This window comes from Lemur catta, chromosome X (genome assembly GCF_020740605.2).
Source record: "Lemur catta isolate mLemCat1 chromosome X, mLemCat1.pri, whole genome shotgun sequence".
Lineage (NCBI taxonomy): Eukaryota > Metazoa > Chordata > Mammalia > Primates > Lemuridae > Lemur > Lemur catta.
Genome location: NC_059155.1, coordinates 71999266 through 72017395, shown reverse-complemented (window position 1 = coordinate 72017395; position 18130 = coordinate 71999266). Strand labels below are relative to the sequence as shown.

Sequence of the window (18130 nt, the reverse complement as noted above, 5' to 3'; positions counted from 1 at the left end):
CAACCTCGGGCCAAGGGTCTAACTCCTGGGCGGATATTCTAAGAATTCTTCCTGCGAAAGGAAGACAAAGCACCCCAGCAGACGTGCCAGGTAGAGCCCCCACGCTTGGCAAGAGATGAATGTTCTCTACGTATTTTCAGAGGGCAGCTCCGCCTCGAAGGCCACCCTACCCCAAACAGGACCCGTGAGCTCAGGGGTTCTCCATGACAAATAATAATCACAAAGATAACAATTTGCTAATATATGAATTCAAGAATTCCACAGCTCTCCCAATATATGCTTCTTAGAATCTCAGGTCAAAGGCTTTCTCCTCACACCATTTATTTTCAATGAAAGATTTTTGGTTGCTCACAAATTTTCATGAGGAAGCCACTGAGAAGTATTCTCAGAGGCAGTGATTAAGGGTCGTTATACATGACGTTAAATCACGTGGGAGTACTCAGGTAAGCAGGGGAGGAGACCCGAGTTCCATGTGGTGGCATGTGTTCAGGTTTCTCCAAGTGTCAAATGATTACATACATGTTAATTATTAATACACTGACACTTCTCAATCGATACATGAGACAGTGCCCCATGTGTTGGGTGAGACGCACGGCTAACTGTAAACAATTCTTAGGCAATTTAAACAAAGATCACACATGTCAAAAACAGGAAAGGTGAGCCCCTTCCATGTTCCATGTATGAGCTTAAATTCTGCAGTTTACCTGGATTTTTACATATGTACAAATCCCAGGTCTGTTTGAAAGTAGTAACTTTCACCCCCCAAAATAAGAAGTGTTTCTTTACCCCCTTCTTGGAAAATTTAACTAAAAGCTTAATTATTACTGTATTTTTAAAAGGACGGTATTTGCTATGGGCTGAATGTCTGTGTCTCCCCCAAAATCCATATGTTGAAATTCTCACCCCCAAGGTGATGGTGTTAGGAGGGGGGCTTTTGGGAGATGATGAGGTCCTGAGGGTGGAGTCTCATGGATGGGACCAGTGTCCTTATAAAAGGGACTCCAGAGAGCTCCCTCGCCCCTTCCACCATGTGAGGAAACAGCGAGAAGGCGCCATCTATGAACCAGGACATGAGTCCCCACCAGACACAGACTCTGCCACGCCGGGATCCTGAACGTCCAGCCTCCAGCCCTGAGAGAGGAAACAGGCAGGCCCTGCTTCAGGCATCGCTAACTGTGCAGACACTGCTTAACTGAGTCAGGAAGTCTCGAAACAAGATTTCAGTTATGCTGATCAAAACAAGATGGCGGCAGGAGAAGTTCCAACCAGTTAGAACCAAGATGGCGGACAAACCAACCACCTCTTGCCCTTGCAGCTTCATTCTACCTTCATTACCATAAAATTACCATGGAAGTTTCTAACCCTAACCTCCCACTCCCATCATGCACCTGACACCACCACACTTCCAGTTTGGACTGTATTTACGAGAAAGGATGGCATCACCCTAATTCCAGGAAAACACTGTTCCTTTCCAAGAAATAACATAAATATTCCTCCCCTTGTTTAGCCTACAATTAAGCCGTTTCTTAAATAGAGAGACCCAAGGAGCCACGGGGCCAGTTCTCCTCTGCGGGGAGAAGTAGCCTCTACTCTGTGTGTAGAGTAGACTTTCTATTCTTCCTTCAATAAAACTTCCTTTCACTTTACACCGCCCTCTTGCTGCTGAATTCTTTCTTGTGCGAAGCCAAGGACCCATGTGGACTTCAAGTGATTCCCACTATTGGGAGTTTCATTCCTGTGTCAACACTCATGTGCATGTATGGAAATAACATCCATCGGAAACCAAGCAGGTGGGAAGGGATGGATAAATTCACACATAACAGGTACAATGCACACTATCTGGGGGATGGGCACTCTTACAACTTTGACTCAAACCGTACAAAAGCAATTCATGTAACCAAAAAACCAATATTTTCATTTGTTTATAAATTACCTAGTTTAAGGTATTTTGTTAGCCCAGAAGGACTAAGACAGTATTTCAAACTTGCTGAGGCAGTCATTCATTGAGACCTTATTATAATAACCTGATATTTTTCTTTCTTAATGATCAGTTCATTTGCGACCCAAGAAAGAAAACATGTATCTATCATAGTTCATCTACTATATACATATTTTATAAAATTACCTACAAAATTAAATGCAAATAGCTACAGAAATGTAACCGTGTCTGCACTCCTAATTTTTCCTGTCTTGCCTCACTTGAACTCAACATTTGTAAGTGGCCTGCTACTTTCCTATAAATTCAAATGTCAAATTAAGATGACCCATGCCCAAAGAAGGGAAAGAGAGCTACAAAATCCCAGATGCATAACACAACCCAGAGAGCTACAAAGAAATGGGCCACGAGGTTACGCAGTCCTAACTTTCTAAATAAACGGCTCCATTAACTCCCCCATCCCCAACCCCCTAAAAAAGATCTCTTTAGATTACAAAAATCAAGTTCAGAAAAGCAAGGGAGCCATAAGTTCCCAAGGAGAAGAATTTCAGTTATGTGCGCAAGACACGTCCACACTACACCCGAACCGAGAGAGGTTAACTCAGATGTCAACGCCGTCATTGCACAACGCGGTGAGTGTTTCTAGTCTGTTTTATCCCCCGGAAGCTCAGACCAGGCTTGGGCTGTTGCTAAGACCAATATTTCCTCTTAAAGACACCACCGTGGTACCACCTTCCCCAGGGGGTGCAAGATGGAATGAGACACGGCTCCCAAGGGAACCCCGAAAACAGCCTGACTGGGGAGGAATGAAACATTTTGGGAGTGACACCCATTTTCATATTTACATTATCCTATCATTTTTGTGTCATCAAATATGATCGTTCTTTTGCCACCAATTTAGAAACATCAACAAACAGACAACAAAAAAACCCTTTTATACACATGAACACCATTCTCAGCTCACGGGTGCAGGGCTGAAGGTAGTTAAATTCTAGAACTCCTGCAATCACTGGCTGTTGGATATATTCTCAGGGATTCCTGCTTTTTCAGAGTTTAACACGAAAAGAAGAAGAACCAAAGAGCTCAAAGACCCCGAGATAAGAGCTCTTAAGACACATGTAAGTCTGAGCCCAAGTCTGAAAAAGGAAAACGTCCCTTCTGCACCAAATCATCAGTCTGTCATGCAAAAGTCATTTTGGCATGGTTAGCAAAAAATAAATAGAAGAAAAGCTTTCCTCTCTCCTTCAAATAAACCTTGTCAAAAAACACACAACCTGTGCTCCCAGATAAATCGGGGAATGTGGAACCCAACTGAACATTTACCAGAACCAGAATGACTTTTGCTCAGTTATGTCCCTTTGACTGTAAACAATTCTGAGAGGACACTAATGCCCCTGGCCACACTGGGAAGATATTATCAGATCACTGAATTTCAGTGGCTTGGTGTCACGTAAAGACAAATAGAGAAAACTGGTGTTAATTTGATCCAGCAATCCCACTACTGGGCATCTACTCAAAGGAAAAAAAGACATTCTATAAAAAAGACATCTGCACTCGAACATTTACAGCAGCACAATTCACAATTGCAAAGATGTGGAAACAACCCAAGTGCCCTCCATTTCCTGAGTGGATTAATAAAATGTGACCTATGTACACCATGGAGTTCTACTCAGCCACAAAAACAGTGATCTGGCACCTCTTGTATTGTCCTGGATGGAGCTGGGGCCCATTCTACTAAGTGAAGTATCCCAAGAATGGAAAAACAAGCACCACATGGACTCACCATCAAATTGGAACTAATCAATCAACACTCGTGTGCACATATGGAAATAACATTCATCGGAAATCGAGCAGGTGGAGGAGGAGGAGGGGATGGGTAAATTCACACCTAACAGGTCCAGTGCACACTATCTGGGGGATGGGCACACTTACAACTTTGACTTAAAGCATAGAAAAGCAATTTATGTAACCAAGACATCTGTACCCCTGTAATATTCTGAAATAAAAAGATGTTTTTTAATTTAAAACAAGTTAGATATGAACTGTTTCTCAAACCAAGACAGCTGAGTTAATTCCAATTAGTGACCCATAGAAAGAGGCGGGGGGGAAAGGCAGCAACCTCCCAGAGGTGCAGTTTCAACACACTCCGGCCCCGGGGCCGAGTCTGGTCCCCCGCATCTTCTTCAAGGCCGGCACTTAATGGTGTTCATGTTCACAAATTTTTTTAGTGTGTTTCTAAATGGTTGGGTGGGGGCGGAGGAAATAAAAGAACAATAATATTTCATGGCAACAAAATACATATGAAATCCGGCGTCCGTCAAGCTTTATTGGAACACACTGGTTGACGGATGTTTTACGGCTGCTTTTGAGGCCCGAGGGCGCAGCGCAGGCGTTGAGAGACGACACAGCCTGGTCTGCAAAGCCAGAGACGGCCACGCTGGGAGCCCGCGGTGACAGGGTCAGCGGACTGCGGCCAGGGCTGCTGGAAGCCGGGCCGTGTCCCCTCCCTGGCCAGAATGACAACAGCTACGACTGAGGAGGGCTCCAAAGCGCTGATCAGGGGTCCCTGGGGAAGGACACTATGGAATACGAGAAAACCTGGAGAAATTAAGCAAAACACTCTTGTCGATTCTGGAAGGCTGGAAGTCACATCCTCCGCTAACAAGGCACGGTGAGTTGCTACGTAACAGAGCAGCCACGCGGTGGAACAGAGCCTGCATCACTCGGACAAGACGCCGCACAGCCGAGATGACAGTCACAGATGCAGCAGGCTGCCTGTCAACGCACAAAGGGAAGGGGGACAGGAAGGAATGAGAGTCCACGTAAAAGGGGACAGCGGAGCGCCAGGAAGCCCAGGAGTGGCGGCTCGGGGACATCGAGCGTGAGCCTCGGCTCTGGGAGGCTTTTCCAGTGTCCTTTGCCAATGCCACCGTCAGCCCATCCTCGGCACAGCTGAGAACTGGGAACCACTGACAGGTCCCGACGCCTCCCTAGTGCCAGCTGCCCCCTCACTAAAAACATGTCACCACTTCATACCGTTTCCTCCCAAGCTGGTGCCCTCGCCCTTCTCAGCCCCGCTAAGACAACAGTTAAAATGAGGCACTTCTGCAGAAAAGGAAGAAAAACATCTCACAATTAGGACTCTGCAGTGAGATCTACGCGTGAACAAACAGAAAAAACATCCATAGTTTTGAGGATGAACCACACCACGCAGGTGGGATAAGAGAAGTACGTGAGGGTGAGGGAAATGCCTCTTGGTAAGAAAGTCGCCAGGACGGTGAGGATTGTTATCCAGAAACAGTGTTGACATTGCCCACTTCAGTGAAAAAAGTGCCGTGCAAGTGCTCGGTGGTCATCACTGAGAATGGGCTCGCTTTAACTCAAAACATGCACATGAGCAAAAAAAAATGACATATTTTAATTACTCCCAAGAACATGCAGTCAACCAGTAAGGTGCAAAATGTGAAGGTTAGGACAGATGTCAGCCTCCTGGTCTTCCTGGCTATTTGTGGGACATTTTTGCTTCTTCAGAGGGAAGGAAGGAAGGAAGGAAGGAAGGAAGGAAGGAAGGAAGGAAGGAAGGGAGGGAGGGAGGGAGGGAGGGAGGGAGGGAGGGAGGGAGGGAGGGAAAGGAAAGAAAGAGGGTAGGAGGGAGGGAAGGAAGGATGGAAGGAAGGAAGGAAAGAAAGAGGGGAGGAAGGAAGGAAGGAGGGAGGGAGAGAAGGAACGATGGAAGGAGGGAAGGAGGGAAGAAAGGAAGGAGGGAAGGAGGGAAGGAGGGAAGGAAGGGAGGAAGGAGGGAAGGAAGGGAGGAAGGAAGGAAAGAAGGAGGGAGAGAAGGAGGAAAGGAAGCAAGGAAGGGGGAAGGACGGAGGGAAGGAAGGAGGGAAGGGGGAAAGGGGGAAGGAGGGAGGGAAGGGATGGGAGAAAGTACTGACATCCTGATGAATGTTCCAGGCTGACTCCTCCCAAAAGGCCCAGCTTCAAAAACTACCCACTACTCCATCACTGTCCAACACAAAAACAACACAGTGAGGAAAAGGCAAAAACCATGGGCCGCCAGCTTTATTCACTTAGACATTCTGATGCAAAAAAAAAAAAAAAAATTCCAAAAATACATCACAGCGGCGTGAGACTCTCAGGACCAGGGCACAGAGGACAGACCTCACCTTTGAGGCCTGGAAAAGTCTGCTTTCAACAACAATCGAAAAAATGTCTGAAAAAACACACAGCTAGCTCTGTCTCCTCTCCCGTGGTCGGAGGGTTGCACAACCAAAGCGAAATCGAGACCGACAGGAGACAGACAAAGAAGTGAGCAGCTAACTGATGTCTCTGGTTTATCGAACAAGAGTCGGGTTCGAAAGGATTAAATAAGGACGGCCGGAAAAGAGAGGAACGATCACTTAGAAATAAAAACTGGGCACGCGTTGGCAGCTTGTGTTCACAGTGAGGCACAGACAGCAAAGGATTCTGAGAAACGGGAAGGGACTGTCAGAGACACCACAAATCAAAGCCCACAGAGGGGCGTCCGCTGCCTGCACTTCCCGCACGGGGGCAGAGGGAGACAGACCCCAAAATGGTTCCTTAAAAAAAAAAAAGTGCAGGTTGAGTGGATTTATTGCACACCTAAGTTTCTAAAAACACACACAGATTAGGGACAGAAGGACAGATTTCTGCACCGTTTGCCACCACAGAAAATCACCAGGACGTGACAATGGAGGTGTTTTCTCCTCTGAACCTCTGCGATCCCATCAGATCTGGGGGGTCCAGGGTCAACATTGCCAGTGGCAATATTGTAGGTTCACCAATTGTGTGGTTTCTAAACAGCATCCCTCCCCCACGCCAGCTGCACCAACCGGGCACATCTTAGCACACACACAGAACTGTCGCCTGCGGGAATCAGACAGACAGACGTGCCGAGCCTCTTGGGTCAAGGCAGACACTCAGGGGAAGTGTTTTTCCTCCGGGTTAAAAAGCAGTTCTCGGCCAGGCCCGGTGGCCCATGCCTGTGATCCTAGCACTCTGGGAGGCTGAGGCGGGAGGATCATTTGAGGCCAGGAGTTTGAGACCAGCCTGAGCAAGAACAAGACCGTTTCTCTATTAACATAGAAAAAATTAGCCAGGCATGCTGGTGGTACCTGTAGTCCCAGCACTTTCGGAGGCCCAGGTGGGAGGATGCATTGAGACTAGGAGTTCCAGACCAGCCTGGGCCACACAGCAAGACCCCATCTCTACAAAAAGTAAGAATAAGTTACCCAGGCATGGTAGTGCACACTCATAGTCCCAGCTACTCAGGGGGCTGAGGCAGGAGGATGGCTTGAGCCAAGGAGTTGGAGGTTGCAGTGAGCTATGATGACGCCACTGCACTCCAGCCCGGTCGACAGAGCAAGACTCTGCCTCAAAAAAAAAGAAAAGAGCAGTTCTCAATGTTGGAAAATGTCACCTATTTCCCTGGACCCTCAGACACACCCACAATGACTCCCTCACTCAAGGTAAAACCATCCGTGAGTGATTTTTTCAATGAGTCGCACCCATGGTGTTGAGTTTAAAAAAGGAACTCAAGAATCCTTTCCCGTAATCAAATCTAAAACGCCCGTGTCTACGCCAAAAAGCTGGTGTGCAGACTTTAAAACAACGCTTCAAAGGAATGGCCTTACTCTCACCCATCCCCTCCATTCCCCCCCCCAAAAAAAAACTGATTCTCGCAAAACCGGACCACTCAGGCATCAGACACAAAAGCAGCCACCTCAGGACCCGCGAGCTAGCGGCTGTCACCGCCCGCGTCTACAGAGCGAATAATTCCCACAACGGGGAAAGACTCGTTCCCGGTATCATGCAGAGAACATAACACATTGGACACCTTTTTTGGTTTTGTTTTGGTTTTTTTTTTTTTTTTTTTTTCATTTTTATAAGTGTCTGCATTGTATGCTCGTGGTGCACGCTCGTTTCCAAACACAAAACGTGTCTCTCTTTCCAGGAAGGGCGTCCTGGGCAAAGAATCTCTCCCCCGTTCCCCAGAAGCAAGGTGCCCGCTCCGGAGAAAATGTAAACGCGAACGCGTGGGACGCCGGAGCGCAGCAGCCCCGCGTCGGAGGGCGCTGGGGAAAGGCCCGTTCTCCCCGACACCTGGATCTCCTTGGGTTTACTTCTGAGCCCTCCCAGGGAGGACTGGCGCTGCGAATTCTGCAGGATGTCCTAAGCGGCTGCGAAGGGAAAGCGTCCCCCGGGCGGCAGCGCTCTCGGGAGCTGAGGTTTGCCACGCCACCGTGGAGAGCGCGCCGAGAGCAGGCGCCAGAGCGCAAAGCTGCTTCTCTGTCTTTATTTTTCCCACGCCTTTTCCTCTTGGTTTCAAAGCCCCGCGGATGGCCACCAAGCCGGCGCGGTGGATATTCACGGCAAAGCAAGGAGCCCTAAGCGGAGGCGGGACGCGTCCGCCCTACAGGAAGCCGCCGTCCCTGATGCCGAAGAAGCCCCCGCTGACGCCGTCCCCCAAGGAGAAGACGTGCTCCTGGTCCAAGCCCCACTCGCCCTCGTCCTGGTCCTCCAGCTCGGGCTCCGCCGCGCCGCTGCGGGCGTTCTCGTACAGGAACACCTGCTCGTCCACGTGCGCCGGGGCCAGCCGGTTCCTCTTGGCGCTGACCACGTTGGCCGCGGAGCCGAAGAGGCGCTCGGGCGCGATGCGCGTGGCCGTCACACACCAGTACTTCTGCAGCACCTTGGGCAGCACCGGGAACAGCGCCAGGCGGTCGGACCACCACTTGAGCGGGTCCTCGTTGAGGCCGAGCACCTTCTGCGACTTGAAGTTGCTCAGCTCCTCCACCACCTGCGCGTGCCACTCCTCCTGGTCCTCCACGCCGCCCGTCTGGCAGAAGATCTCCGCCAGCATGTGGTTGATGGCGCAGGTGGGCGCGGGCGTGGGCGTGAGCGCCAGCTTCTTCGCCGGGGGCTCCTCGGGCACAGGGAACATCTTGTCCTCGGCCGGCCGGTAGCCCCCGTCTTTGACCTTGTCCAGGAGGCCTTTGGCCTCTTCCACCACGCGGTTCTCCACCTGCTGCCTCTCGAAGGCGGACAGGAAGGGCAGCCTCTTGTAGCGCGGGTCCAGGAAGGTGGCCACGTTCAGGAACATGTCGATCTCCGGCGTTTCCTGGTAGGTCTTGGAGAGCTCCTTGGCGATGACCTCTTTGGCCATGCTGATCTCCTTGGAATCGGTCTCCTTCACGGTGAGGGTGGTGTTGAGCAGCATGTGCAGCAGAGGCTTCACCATGCTGATGGTGGGGTACCTGGCGGCCGACAGCATCTCCGCCACCTGCTTGAAGGGCCGTAGCAGCTCCACCAGTCCCTCGATGCTGGCCCACTCGGCGGCCTCCAGCATCAGGTGGTGGCTGTTGCTGTCCTCCACCAGGACGCCAGCGATGGCGAACTGCTGCTCCCGGAGCCTCTGCAGCATGGCCAAGGTGCTGCCCCACCAGGACACGCGGTCGCTCACCAGCATGCAGTGCGCCATGTTCTGCTGCTTCTGCTTGTCGTAGAGCATGTACATGGCCACCGGGGACTGCTGGAAGTACTCCACCAGCTTGCGGCAGCGCGCCAGCAAGCCGCCCAGCTTGGGCAGCTGGAAGGCCTGCCGGATGCCGGCGTTGAAGGTCTGCCCCAGGCACGGCATCTGCACCGCGATGTCCAGCAAGGAGCACGCCTTCACGATGTCCTTGCCGCAGTCCGTGGTGGCGCCGAACACCTTGGCGCCCACGCCCCACTCGATGAAGACCTCGTAGAGCACCCGCGTGATGGTCTCCGCCGTGTTGTCCTCCGGCACCTCGAAGGTCTTCAGGCACCTGGAGCCCAGGGACAGGCAGCTGGGGGAGCCGACGCTGCCCAGGAAGTGGACGGCCAGCGTCACGTAGGCGCGGTTCTGGTTCTGGCTGCGCCACATGTCCGTGGAGATGCCGCACCACGAGGCGTCACTCAGCTCCTTGAGGATCCCCTCGCGGGCGGCGCCGTACCTCTCAGGGATGGCCTTGCTGCAGACGTACTTCCTGCTGGGGACCTCGTACCGGGGGTCGGCCGCCTTCAGCAGCGCCTTGAAGGTGGGCTCGTCCACGATGGAGGCCGGGTACAGCCCCTCGCAGATGAGCCCCACCACGGCGGCCGTCAGCTCCTGCTGCTTCTTGCTCTCGTGGCCGTGGCCGGACTTCACGGCCAGCGCGTCGGGCGCCGGCTGCTGGGAGGACTCGGGCTTCAGCCGGGAGAAGGCGGTGGCGAAGGCTTCGCGCATCTGCTCCGTGTTGCTCTTGACGAACTCGCAGAACTCCTCGGGGTGGTTCTTCTCCAGGTGGTAGGACAGGTTGGAGGTGTTCCCGGAGTAGGCGATCTGCGCCATGCAGATGCGGCAGTAGATTTTCTTCCACTGCAGGATGCATCCCTCGGCGTTGGTGTCGAAGCCGAAGTACTTCCACACCTTGCTCTTGGCGCGCGGGTGGGCCACCAGCTTCAGGTCCGCCTGCGAGCCGTCCGCGCCTTTACTCTCCATCGCGTCCCCGCCGGAGCCGCCCGCCTGCCGCGCCGCCGCTCATGCGTGGGCACCTGCTAAGAAGCAGCAAGACAAACACAGCGTGAGAAGGGACCCGGGCACACGCGGGAGCCCCGCCGGGGAGCGGGCGGGCGGGCGGGCGGGCACCCAAGCAGCTCCGCTTTGAAGCGAAGGGCGTTCGCGGTGACCCCCCGACGGGCCCCGGCTTCTTTGCGGGTGGCTTTTGCAAAGCGCAGGGGAAGAGTCTGACACACGATCGCGCTCTTTCTTCCGGGTTAATCCTACATGGCAGCGACTCCGTATGTGTGAAAAGACACGTTTTTTTGGTTTCGAGAGTGGCATTTTCGAAGGGGTGCTCACCGCAGCGCATTCCTTGGTGCACGCGCCTGTTTACTGCTTCCTGGCTCCCGGAGCTCCGCCAGGCACCCACCGGGTCGGGGAGCCCGGGGTGTCACTTTGGGGGAAAGTCCTCGCGTAGGGACCCCACAAGCACTGCGGGAGACACACCACCGTCACCATGCGAACCCCTCATCCCCGAGAGCAAGAACTGATGTCAACCGCCAGGGGAGATCGGTCACGTGCATTGAAGAGGCAAAAACGGAATGTCGATTTGGCTAAGGTGGTCTTTAATCTGGCTAACAGGCAGTGACAGCCTTCTCAAACATTATGCTTTCTTCTTCTCCTTCCTTCCTTCCTTCCTTCCTTCCTTCCTTCCTTCCTTCCTTCCTTCCTTCCTTCTCTCCTTCCTTCCTTTTTGAGACAGAGTCTCCCTCTGTCGCCCAGACTAGAGTGCAGTAGCGTCATCATAGCTCACTGCAGCCTCCAACTCCTGGGCTCAAGCCATCCTCCGGCCTCAGCCTCCCGAGTAGCTGGGACTACAGGTGTGCACCACCACGCCTGGCTAATTTTTACATATTTAGTAGAAATGGGGTCTCCCTCTTGCTCACGCTGGTCTTGAACTCCTGGCCTCCAGTAATCCTCCCGCCTCGGCCTCCCAGAGTGCTAGCATTACAGGCGTGAGCCACCACACCCGTTCAACCTTCATGCTTTCAAATGAAGCCATTTGGAACACCACCGCAGGCTCTGTGTTCAGGACAGGGGCATCCCTGTTCTGTGACCACGTCTCGGTCACCACCCATTTCTCAATCCCTGCAAGTCCTCAAAGGGTCCGCTGCACGTAGCCCACCAGTGGGTAGAATGCAGCTTTGCTAGGCACAGGTGCACCTGTGTGAACATCACTGGGCTCAGCGTGGAGGTCTGCATGACCCAGATGCCAGCCCCTGGGGGTTCCTGTTGTCATGGCATGCCCACACGTCCCCTGTGGCCACCATTCAAAGGCCACCTCTGTGCCCGGGAGACCCAAAAGGACAGCCGGGTTTGGCTAAAAGATGCCAGTTAAATCTGCAAACTTCCAGGATAGCACTCAGGAGGTTAAATAACAAACTGCACCCCACTCCCAGGCATTTTTTCTCAGTGTTGGGAATATGTTCAGAGCTACATCAGGCAAATTTCAATAATGATGACAGAGCAGTGGTCCCCAATTTTGGCACCAGGGACCGGTTTCATGGGAGACAATTTTTCCATGGGGTGGCGGGGCTGGGAGAAGCAGGGGCAGGCGATGGTTTGGGGATGATTCAAGAGCATTACATTTCTCGTGCACTTTATTTCTATTATTGTTACATTGTAATATAGAATGAGATAATTACACAATACAACATAGGTTGGAGACCCCTGCTCTAGAGAGCTGAATAGTGTACCCCCCCTTCAAAAAGTTGTGTCTGGCAGGTACGTGGGAATGAAACCTTGTTTAGCAAAAGGGGTCTTTGCAGATATAATTAAGTGAAGGATCTCAAGATGAGACCATCCTGGATCAGGGAGGTCCCTAAACCCAGTGACAGGTGTCCCCCTAAGAGACAGCAGAGGAGACACAGACGCAGAGGAGAAGCCACGTGGAGACGGAGGCAGAGGCTGGAGTGACACGGCCACAAGCCCAGGGACGCCTGGAGCCCCCAGGAGCTGGGAGAGGCAGGAAGGAGCCTCTCCTGGAGCCTGCGGAGGGAGCGCGGCCCCGAGACCCCTGCGTCTCACACTCCTGGGCTCCGGGACGGGGAGAGGGCACATTCCTGTTGTCTTAAGCCGCCCAGTTTGTGGCACTTTGCTATGGTAACCGCAGGACACACATAGCAGCAGGATGAAACTACGAAAGGTATTATGAGTGTTAATGTCACCTTCGATGACATTTGGGGTCTCAGAACGCCCCCCACATCCTCACACGGACAGTCACACCCAGCCATGCAGGCTGTCCGTCAGCGCTGTCTGCCTGAGGCTTACCCGGAAGGAACCGCAGTGTGCTGGGTTCACTGGGCGTCCCCGCAGCTCAGTGGCCTCGCTTCCCAAGGCGGGGGCGGTGGAGTCTGGTCCCCCCGCCACCCCAGCGCCCCGGTCCGCACTAAGGCAGGCGCTGAGGGAAAGAGCTTCCACAGGACGTGCGGGGGAGCCCTACACAACGTCCTCTGTCGGGACTCGCGAAAGAGGGAAAATCCCAAAACTGCCCGTTCTGCACCAGAGTGAGGCCGGAGCCCCCGCACGTGCAGAAAGCAGCGAAGGGAAACAGAAAGCATCTGAAAACGCCTCACTCTTTGCACGGAAATGTTAGCTTCTCAGTCCTACCCGAGTGCCCAGTAAGGCTCTACCAGATCTTCCTATGACATCATCATCACCATCACTGTTGTTTGGCCAAAAAACATCCTGATGCCTCAAAAAAAAAGCTTTATAGTCTATTACGATTATTTTTTGGTTGAAAGAGGTCCTGTTACCTAGAATGAGTTTTTTATTCTAGTAGAACTATACTAGGATTATTCTTTGGTTTAAAGAGGTCCTATTGCCTAGAATGAGTTTTTTATTCCATTAGAATTATACTAGGATTATTATTAGGCTGAAAGAGGTCCTCTTACTAAGAATAAGTCTTCTGCTCTATTATAATATTTTATTATTATTATTATGATTATTAGGCTGAAAGGGGTCCTGGCACCTGGAGCAATGTTTTGTCCCCAAATCCCTAACAAAGTGTGTCATTGGAGAAGATAACCCACCACCTGCAGAACCCACCGTCTACACAATCCACTGTCTGCACAATCCACGGTCAGTCTGCACAATCTATTGTCTGCACAATCCACCATCAGTCTGCACAATCCATTGTCTGCACAACCCACCATCTACACAATCCACTGTCTGCACAATCTCCTGTCTACACAATCCATGGTCAGTCTGCACAATCTATTGCCTGCACAATCCACCATCAGTCTGCACAATCCTTTGTCTGCACAATCTATTGTCTGCACAATCTCCTGTCTGTACCATGCAGTAACAGGTGGTTTCCCACACAGGCCCCAAATAAATTTTTCTTCCAAGCAGCCTCTGACTGGTTCATTCTCAAAGGATGGTCCTAGCCTTACCGGGGTGTTGTCCCCAAGACACTGCCAGGGGTCCGGCCGGGTCCTGCCTTTTTCAATTGCACACGCACGAGAGAAGCCTCCGGATTGCCCCTGTGTGACCCCACAGAACGGGCACATCGCAAGACACAAGGAGGAAGAACCCAGTCTCCTCTCCTTCAGCCAAACAGGCCAGCAACACCCTAGAATGCAGCTACTCTCCTCCCTAATGTTGTGTTGTTTTGGAGATCACAGTTACTTTTTGTTTAAAAAATACACAGCATATAGTCAAAGGGTACCAAGTCTCAGACAGGAGAAATAAATTTTGTGCTCTACTGCACAGCATGGTGACTATAGTTAATTAATAACAATGTATTATGTATTTCAAAATTGCTAAAGAGTAGTTTTTTTGGTACTTACTTGGTTTTAAATAAAATTATATATTTAAGGCGTGCAACATGATGTTTGGACATGCACACACATAGTGAAATGATCACTACTCAAGATATCCATCTCCTTACAGCTACCATTTTTTAAGTTCTTCCAGTTGAATAACAATACAAGAGCATAAGAAAATATGAAACTCATGAGAGATCAAAACTTATTATTCTTAAAACAATTTTAAATCTTCTCGCCACCAGAAATAAATAAATAAGCAAGTGAGGTGAGGGATATTACTTTAATTATCCCACAATGTAGATATACATGAAAATGCCACATTGTGCCCATAAATATATACAATTATTGCTTGTCCATTAAAAATATGTAAACAAATATATATGTTTTTGGTACTAACATGTAATTGGCTTATTATCATTCCTTTTAAATAAATTATTAAACATGTTTTGAATTTCTGTTTTACTTTCTCATAGGGTAAATTACTGACTGGTATCACTTACACAAACAAATAAACAAATTTTTTGTGGGGTCCTCATTTTGTGAAAGAATAAAAGGACCCCGTGATGGAGAAGTTGGAAAACTTGTGTGTTCTACACGATGCCTGTGGCCACTGTTCATAAAACCAACAGGAATTCCCTTTCCCTTTATAGCTTTTCTTAGGTTTTTTTTTAACCCTATAGTTTGAAAACTAGGACTATTCCTAAAACAGCTTTCTAAGTGGTCCTGTTGATGTATTTTTTGGTAGATACTCACTCCTCTGCTACAGCAGTTGCACATCCATTTTCTATCCCAGAAGGTTAAGGAGTATTCTATGGCCTCCTATTTCCCGCAGGATTTTTAAGGAAAATTCTGTGCACTTTTTGAACCAGGCTCGAAAACAGGCCTCTTCGATCTTCCCTCCTTTTCAAAACTCATGTGAAGCCTCAGAGAAAATTTAGTACCTGACAGACCATCCTGTTATTAATAATGGCAGGTAGAGACTTTACACAAAAGGGCCATTTTCAACAGGTTTCAGGGCATTATCAGTGTTTGAGCTGTTACATCATATCGGGATATTAAATACACTAATGAAATCACATATTTTGAAATCCGGCCGATAGATATAACTTACTGCATGGACACCTACATACAGTGTTAAGAAAACAGAGAGAGACTCTGTTACAGGAATTCTCAATTTGCCTATAAACCATCTCTGTAAAGACAGGACCAACACCTATGGATACTTTGTAACTATCTTCTTTTGAGATCATGAGCTTTAACAAAACAGCATTCAGGGGTAGCTTACATGTTAGCGGTTTCTTCCTTGTTTTCATACAATCCCAGGTCAATCACAGTGTGTGCCATATGTATTCCCTTTATAAAATGTCCAAGAGCACATTAAATTTGGAAGTTCTAAGGAGAGAGAAAAAAAAAAGAAATACAGGTGTTTCCGATCAGCACGGGGCAAAGTTCGACATTTCCCGGGCAAAGGTTAAGTCCTGCCAGTTAGAAGCAAAAGCAAAATGCTGATTAGGAAGCCGGCCACCAGCACACAAATCACACAAATCTAAAATTATTTCTAATCCACAGACAGGAAGTGGTTCCGGGAAGGTCAGCTAATAAAGTTAATCTTTATAGAAAGGGATTCCAGTCTCCACACACAGGTGCAGAGTCCCTTGGCTGACACATGACTTCATCAGTAGCTTGTCTTGTAACAACCCATTTTTTTTTTTTTTAACGAATCAATAAGAGAGGACAATATGCACACATTTCTGACGCACAACAGACAAGCCTTCAAGGCCAGCATTTGGGTTTGCTGCTACACGTACTGCCCTGCCAGGCTTAAATTTAATTCTCAGTTTAATTCTGCCTCTACCCTGAGAGCATTAACAGCCTTAAGCAGACTAAGCAGCAAAAACTGCATAGATAAACATGACCTACAAGACCGGCACCATTCTTCTGTGGCTTTAACCAGTTCTTCCCTTTGCCAGCGACAACTGATTCAAGAGAAACATTTTCGCCTCCCCCCACCCCCGGCCCCCACCCCAACCTCTAAAGCCCAGGGTACAAATTGTTCCTCACTCTCCAATTACTATAAGTGGCTTAAACCTACTGAAATGTGGTGTATCAGAAAACTAAAAGCTTAGTGCACAGAAAAATTAAAAAACTGTTTTTCCCAGGGGGTATAGGTTTGAAGAGGGTTGAGATTCCTTTAAAAATACCTGCCCCTAATGAAGCTGTTTCCTGAACGTGTGACCCAAGGACCCCTGCCGTCCCGAGGCCTTTTCAGTGGGAGAACAGAGGAAGTCAAAAGTATTTTCACAACAATACGCAAATGCTATTAGGCTTGCAAACACCAGACACACAGTGTCTCTGAGGCCCCTCGGACCCGCTGTCATTCTGAAAGCAGAGACACAGCCAACGGCCTAGGCCAGACATTTTGAGAGATGGCCTACAAGGTAAAAAAAAAAAAAAACAACAACACCCTCCCCTCTGAATCCTTTGTTTTGGAAGATCGTTATTTTTTCACTTAAAAATAAAGTGTCCTCAATCATTCACCCTAACATAGCACAGATGTATTCCACTTCGATTTTTAGCAGTTTCTAAATAAACGCTGGCAGGTTTCCTGGTGTCAACACATTACTGGCCACGTGAGTTGTATTTAACTCACGCTCACCTTGGGGGCCCCAAGAACTATTTTCCCAGCTGCACAGAACTCACGCCCAGAAAACTATATATAAAAAAAAAATAACAAATTTTTCATGTCAGGAGAAAGGATCGTTTTGTTTCCCAAGTTTTTATTCTGTTTTCCTAATAAAACACCATGGCCCCAAGGGAAAACAAAATTTTTTTTTCTGGTGTGGCCATCCGTGGTTCAGCTCCAAACGTGTAAACGGATTAATAAATACAGGCCACATCCGTAAAACGACGGCACACGGGTCCCGACACCAGAAAGTTTGAGACCCGCGACTCAGAGGATGTTTATAAAGGCCAGAGAAACAAAGTTGCGACTGAGCGGAAGTGCCCTCCCGCTGAGGCCGCGCTGGCTCCCGCGGGCCCCGAGACGCGACCCCCGGCCCCGTGCGCGCTGTGCCCGTCCCCCGGGAAGCGCCGGCGCCGACTTACCGCGGTGGGGGTCGCGGGCTCCCGGACGCCCCCCGCTCCCGGGGCCAGGGGCGCGCTCACGGCCGGACCCCCTGCGCCGCGCAGAGCCGCCTGAGGTCCAGGGCGCGCGGCGTGCGGGCCCCGGGGGACCCTGCCATGGCCCCCGGGGGGGACCCCGGCTTCTCGGGACGACCCCGGGCCCCGGCAGGCGGGGAGGCCGCGCGCGCGGAGGCCGGACCGGGCTGGGGCGCGCAGGGCCTCCCCGGGAGCGCGCAGCCCCCGCCGCCCCCGCCCAGGTCACACGGGGCCCGCCCGCCCCCGCCCCGGGGTCCCGCCGAGCCCGGCGCGCCGCGACCCCTCCCGCGCCGCTAACCTGGCTCCACGAAGCCCCCGCGGCAGCGGCGCAGCAGCTGCGCCAGCACCACCGCGGCGCCGGCCGCGTAGACCCGCAGGGCCGCCCGCGCCGCAGACAAAGGCGACATGGCTGCCCGGCCGCGCCACCGCTTCCGCGCCGCCCGCGGGACACCGCGCAGCCCCGCCGGACGGAAGCGCGCCCGCCCCGGCCCGCCCCGCCCCGCGCGGCGCACGGCCCGCGATCGCCGTTCCGAGCCCCCGCCCGACCCTCGCCCCGGCCGCGGCCCCCCGCCCGGGCCCCTCCCGCACGGCAGACCCCCTTCCGGGCACCTCCAGGACCACAGACCCCTCCCCTGGACCCCAACCCGGACCGCAGACCCCCGCCCACAGACACCTCCC

General features: G+C 51.3%; 1 protein-coding gene across 4 annotated transcripts; it reads right to left on the bottom strand.

Annotated features, from left to right (window-relative positions):
- Positions 1 to 8104: 8104 nt before the first annotated feature.
- Positions 8105 to 17906, bottom strand: ZBED1 (zinc finger BED-type containing 1). 4 transcript variants are annotated; one of them, XM_045537686.1, is made up of 3 exons: positions 17751 to 17882; positions 15579 to 15685; positions 8105 to 10519 (listed from the first exon to the last, which is right to left on the bottom strand). In XM_045537686.1, the coding sequence occupies exon 3, from the start codon at positions 10461 to 10463 to the stop codon at positions 8373 to 8375; it is 2091 nt and encodes a 696-aa protein (XP_045393642.1). In that variant the 5' UTR covers positions 10464 to 10519; positions 15579 to 15685; positions 17751 to 17882; the 3' UTR covers positions 8105 to 8372. The 4 variants fall into 4 exon arrangements, with proteins under 4 accessions (XP_045393642.1, XP_045393643.1, XP_045393644.1 ...); XM_045537687.1 differs by lacking the exon at positions 17751 to 17882 and adding an exon at positions 17399 to 17482; XM_045537688.1 differs by lacking the exon at positions 15579 to 15685 and having other exon boundaries at positions 17751 to 17906.
- Positions 17907 to 18130: the final 224 nt, after the last annotated feature.